At 44.6% G+C, this 6,248-nt stretch overlaps 1 protein-coding gene across 1 annotated transcript in view; it reads right to left on the minus strand.

Annotated features, from left to right (window-relative positions):
- The window catches only part of LOC107574937 (GTPase IMAP family member 7-like), a 13,119-nt gene extending 12,402 nt beyond the window's left edge, over window positions 1-717 (minus strand). Inside the window, exon 1 of the mRNA XM_016261359.1 lies at window positions 669-717. Within this exon, the coding sequence (XP_016116845.1) occupies window positions 669-684 (16 nt within the window). The 5' untranslated portion in view covers window positions 685-717. The remainder of the gene's footprint in view (window positions 1-668) is intronic.
- Window positions 718-6,248: the final 5,531 nt, after the last annotated feature.

Genomic DNA, 6,248 nt, shown 5'->3' on the forward strand with positions numbered 1-6,248 from the left:
TATATATATATATGTTTAGTATTTTTTCCTCCTGCTGTACCGAAATCATACCGAACCTTGACATCAAAACCAAGGTACTTACCAAACCGTCATGTTTGTGTACTGTTACACCCCTATTATAAAGTGAAAATTGCCATTGTTTTTGTTCTTAAAATTTCTGCTTTCACAGAGGAAAGAAAGTAAAATATTTTTTAACAACATGTGTATGAGTATTCATTTTTGGGTAAAATGTCCCTTCAACCAGTTGAACAGGACTGGTTTCATTTCAAAAGTGGGTGCTTCCGTATCTCAACACTAATTTGCTCTACAAAAGCAACAACACAAATTATGTGAACATTTTCATGACCTCTTCCTCCTTTAGTGAGGAACCACTGAGGGTTAAAAAAGTATGATTAAGTCTAATTGGTATTGTTATTTTTCAAGGTATGTGATTGGATATTTTTATCTTTCTTATTGCAAGGAAAGTGGTAGAGTGATATATTCAAACAACAAAGGGCAAGTCAAGAGCCACAGCCAACACAGTACAGGGTTGGAAACTAACAGTATTATTGTAATGTATATTTCATGTCTCAGTTGGATATCACAAAATGCATAATCTGATACTATAAATAAAACAGATGAATGGATGGATAAATAGACAAATGATGCATGATTTACCCAATACTTACTAGGTGGCTCTTCCATGCTGTTCCTCCGTATCTTGCCTTGAGTGTAATGTTATTTATAATAACATACGCTGTAATTAAAAGATAATATGACTGCTTTTTATGCAGCGTAATTCAAAAAGTTTTCTTTCTGTCTTCTAGTCTTGTGTTTCTCTCTGGATATGCTCAGCCAAAGATGGTATTTCCTTGTGTTCTCTTTCTTGCTTCAGCTACTGTACACCCAACAGCACAATTTGCAAACATTCCTGTTGCCTTGCTCCTTTTTAAAACAAATATAACATGTTAAAAGGCTTTTACTGTTAAACTCACATTAACCATTATTCATTTTTAATTCCACAATCGAATTTTAAAATAAATCATTATCACTTAATATAATCACTAGATATACATTCATCTAAAATATTTCAAATTCACAGTTAACATTTGAGCAGTGTAAGGATTCACACTTTTTTTTTCTTTTCACAATGACAATAAATAACCTTACTTGTTGCGGTCGCTTCATGTTGTAAATTGTTGTCTGAATGTGAAATTCAGCTCAATGGCAAGTAGACAACATGCATGTATTTCAGTCTAAAAGGAAATAAAGAGACATTCCTCTTCACCTTATAAATACATACAGTGGAATGAACAAACATGCCCATACAGGTATGTCTACATTTTCTTCCTGTAAATGGAGGCTGGTCTTGCACGACAGTGTTGCTTTTTACTTGTAATTTTTTTTGTTTAAACTTGTAAATGTTGGAAAAATAAATTTGTGTCCCACTGTCACAGATTAGTGCCCAGCTAACAGGGAAAGTTCTCGTAACTTTGGCTAACGTTCTCTAAAGGTTCTCTCAAAGTTATAAAAAAACCATTCTTGCAGTAATGTTAGTAGAGTGTTTTTTTTAACGTTATCTGCCATTGATAAACATTCTAAAAACGTTAGCATAAAAACATTATAATTGCATTGTTAGTGGAACGTTCTAAAAGCGTTAGCAATAAAAACATTATCATTGAGTTGTTAGTGGAACGTTCTAAAAACGCTAGCATTAAAAACATGATTGCGTTGTTAATGGAACGTTCTAAAAACATTAGCATATAAAATGTTATAATTGCATTGTTAGTGGAATGTTTTAAAAACTTTAGCATAAAAACTTATCTTCTGGGGGATGTCTGAAGAAATGTAAGAAAATTTAAGGATGAGTATAATGAAAAATAACGTCTCGGTTACGTATGATAACCCTCGTTCCCTGAAGGAGGGAACGGAGACGTCACGTCGGTGACCGACGAATTGAGATATCGCTTAGCAGGCAGAAGTCTGCTGGGGAACACGGGCTCTAAGGCTATACCATGGATTATACACATACGAAACCCGCTTAGGTCTCAATATGGAACCCAGCCTTCAACGGTTCCCGCGGATTCATCGTGAAGGCCCGGCGCCGGATGTTCCGCCGCGTCCGCTCCCGAGGGTGATGGAGGATCTCAACGGGGTCTACTGTACGGACACTCTGGAGCAGTTTTTAGCAAGCCAACATTAACCGGGGCCTCTCGTGCCACTACCGAGAGGCGGATGTGGCGTGGGAGCGGGAGCGGACACGGGGGCCCGCCCTTGGCGACGAGCAGGCTGGGGGCGCTGCAGCCGGTGGACGGGTGGAGGCAGCAGCTGCCCGCTGGGGCAGGATGTGTCGGATCGCCTCAGTCTGCTTCTGGGCAGCCGAGAACTGCTGGGCAGAGCTCTCAACTGCGTCGCCGAAGAGGCCGGTCTGGGACACAGGGGAATTGAGGAACCAAACCTTGTCGGTGTCCCTCATGTCTGTCAGACACAGCCAGAGATGGTGCTCCTGGACCACAAGCATGGACATTGCACGACCCAGAGAACTCGCGGTGACCTTCGTCGCTCGGAGCGTGAGGTCAGTGGTGGTTTGGAGCTCTTTCAGAACTTCCGGATCGTGACCACCCTCGTGCAGGTCATTCAGTGCCTTAGCCTGATGCACCTGCAGTAACGCCATAGCGTGTAAGGCGGAAGCAGCTTCCCCGCAAGCCGAATAGGCGCTGCTGGTTAGACCAGACGAATGCCTACAGGCCCAGGAAGGAAGTACCGGGTCTCCCCGCCAGGAGGAGGCGGACTTAGGACACAATTGCATCGCTACCGCCCGCTCCACCGGGGGGGGCGCTGAGAACCAGCGCGAGCTACCCAGAGAAACCAATCATCCAGCCTCGAGGGCTCGGGACGCGGTGGAGGTTTCCACTCGAGCCCTACCCCCTCTGCGGCCCAGGAAAGCATAGCTGCCATCTCCGGATCCAATTCAGGCCTCGCCACCGTCGCGAAGGGCGGCAGTGGTGCCGAATCTTCATCGGACAGCTCTCCCTCCGATGCTGAGATCGACATCTAGTCGGGGGGAGGTCCAAGGATGTGCAAGAGGAGCGATGGTCCTCAGAGGGTTGGTTCCCTGCGGGGTTTGCCATCACTGTAACCCTCAAACTGCCCGCGCTACTGCTGGAAGTGGTTCTCGTCTGTCCGCCAGAACGAGCCCCAGATCGTGGCAACGGGACTCCGCCCCCTTGCGAGTAGATGCTCTTTTAGTGCTGAGGCGCACAGGGGAGATTGCAACACGACAGGGGTAGGGCAGCCTGAAGTGCGCAGCCCACTCGACACAGGAACGACCACCGCTGAAGCACCGTCTCGCCAACACAAGAAGCTTCCGAGAGCGTGCTGAGCACATAGTTCTCGAACAGACACAGTTGAGCAGAATGACGTTGTCGCTCGGCTCCGAAGCGAAAAGCTTGTATGCATTGCACCTGCTGCCTTATTATACTCCCGCTGTAATCAGCGGCAGCTGGATGCAATAATTGCATGCCAATGTGCATTGGCTCGTTTAGTTTACACTCGAAGTAGATTGGTCTATCGAAGCGATATCCCAATTATCCCAATCAATGTTACAGCTGTGACATTTCACATTTAAAATAAAAACAAAATTATATCAATCAGATAATTAAAATCTGTTCTAACTTGCAGTGTACTTAAAAATCACTATCAAAATATAAAGTGTCGCACTTTATTTAACATCAAAGTTTCTCTGACACCATACATGTCAGAGGTTTTTTTTCGCTTCTTTTTTTCAAAGAGTTTTTCTCAATCACTTTGGCTCATTTATCAGATCAGAAATTAAATTCTCAAAACTACTTGTTCAAACTCCACATCATTTACTCACTTGTGCACATCATAAAAGCAGTTTCTCATTCTTTTGAACAAGTTGCAAATGCTTAGTACATTTATGGCATTGATTAACAGAATCAGAATTACCTTTATTTGCCAGGTGTGTGCAAACACACAAGGAATTTGTTGTGGTTTTTTTAAAGGTGCTCCTGGTACATGCATACATACATACGTACACATCTGTCATGAGAACAGAAAAACATTTAAATAGCAAGACTTAACAATAAATAATAATGTGTATGATTCTGGAACAGTAGATTTAGATTTATGTAAAGATGTGTGCATTATTTACTCTATAGACGGCTGTATAAATAAAGAGACATGCATATGTATTTACATAATACTTGAGAAAGAGGCAATAATTAAAGATGTAGAATGAATTATGGAAATGAATTACAGAACACAGGTAATGATTCATGTGTAATCTGTTTAAGCTGGAGATGGCATGGGGGAAAAAGCTGTTTTTATGCCTAGATGTTCTAGTGCACAGAGATCTGTACCGTCTGCCTGAAGGGAGAAGTGCAAACAGATTGTGTCCGGGGTGAGAGGGGTCTTTGATGATGTTACCTGCCCGTTTCTTCACTCTGGAGTTGTACAAGTCCTGAAGACTGGGCAGGTGCACACCAATGATCCTTTCTGCTGTCCTAACAGCCCGTTGTAGTCTTCTATTTTCTGATTTGCTGCCTGACCCAAGCCAAACAGTTATAGAAGAGCACAGAACCGACTTAATAACAGCTGAGTAAAACTGTGTCATCTGTGCCAGTGGCAGGTTGATCTTTTTCAGTTGGCGAAGGAAGTACAACCTCTGCTGGGCTTTTTTCACAGTGGAGTCAATGTGAGTGTCCCACTTCAGGTCCTGTGAGATTGTGTTGCCCAGGAACCTGAATGACTCCACTGCAGCCACAGTGCTGTTAATGATGGTGAGTGGGGAGAGTGCAGGGGGATTCCTCCTGAAGTCCATGATCATCTCCACTGTTTTGAGCGTCTTCAGCTCCAGGTTGTTGTGACTGCACCAGACAGCCAGCTGCTCAACCTCTTGTTCGTATGCAGACTCGTCGCTGCCCTGGATGAGGCTGATGAGTGTGGTGTCATCTGCAAACTTCAGGAGTTTGACAGAGGAGCCTTTAGATGTGCAGTCATTTGTGTAGAGGGAGAATAGCAGTGGGGAGAGGACGCAGCCCTGAGGAGCTCCGGTGCTGATGGTGCAGGTGTTGGATGTGAGTTTTCAGGAGTTTGACAGAGGAGTCTTTAGATGTGCAGTCATTTGTGTAGAGGGAGAATAGCAGTGGGGAGAGGACGCAGCCCTGAGGAGCTCCGGTGCTGATGGTGCAGGTGTTGGATGTGAGTTTTCTCAGCCTCACAAGCTGCTGCCTGTCTGTCAGAAAGGTGGTGATCCACTGACAGATGGAGGTGGTACAGAGAGCTGTGTGTTTATTCTGAAGGGTGTCTGGGATGATGGTGTTGAAAGCGGAGCTGAAGTCCACAAACAAGATCTTTGCCTAAGTCCCTGGTTTGTCCAGATGTTGGAGGATGTAGTGCAGTCCCATGTTGACTGCATCATCCACAGACCTGTTTGCTCGGTAAACAAACTGCAGGGGGTCCAGCAAGGGTCCAGTAATGTCCTTCAAGTAGGCCAACACCAGTCGCTCAAATGGTTTTATGACAACAGATGTTAAAGCAACAGGTCTGTAGTCATTAAGTCCTGTGATTTTTGGTTTCTTGGGTACAGGGATGATGGTGGAGCGTTTGAAGCAGGAGGGGACTTCACACAGCTCCAGGGATCTGTTGAAGATCAATGTGAAGATGGATGATAGCTGGATAGCAAAGGCTTTGAGGCAGGCTGGAGAGACACCATCCAGGCCTTTGGCTTTCCTTATCTTCTGTTTCCTGAAGACTTTGCGTACATCCTCTTCACAGATCTTGAGTACAGGCTGAGAAACAGTAGGGGGGAGAGAGGGGGAGGGTGTTGATGGCTGTGCTGTGAGACGGTCAGAGTGGGTGTGGGGTGTCAGACCAGTCTTTTGCTTTTCAAACCTGCAATAAAACTTGTTCAGGTCTTCAGCCAGTTGTTGATTGGCCTCAGTGCTGGGCAATGGGGTCTTGTAGCTGGTGATGGCTTTCAGGCCTTTCCACACTGATGTAGAGTCATTACTTGAAAGCTGTTTTTTTTAGCTTTTCAGAGTAGTTTAACTTAGCCACTCTTATCTCCCTATTCAGTGTCTATTTGGCCTGTTTGTACAAGTCTTTGTCCCCACTCCTGTAGGCATCCTCTTTGGCCTGGCGAAGCTGTTTGAGTTTTGCACTGAACCAAGGTTTGTCGTTGTTAAATGTTAATTAAGTCCTGGTGGGAACACACATGTTCTCACAGAAACTGATGTAGGATGTCA

The sequence above is a fragment of the Sinocyclocheilus grahami genome, unplaced genomic scaffold, assembly GCF_001515645.1.
Source record: "Sinocyclocheilus grahami isolate Dianchi unplaced genomic scaffold, SAMN03320097.WGS_v1.1 scaffold2397.1, whole genome shotgun sequence".
Classification (NCBI taxonomy): domain Eukaryota; kingdom Metazoa; phylum Chordata; class Actinopteri; order Cypriniformes; family Cyprinidae; genus Sinocyclocheilus; species Sinocyclocheilus grahami.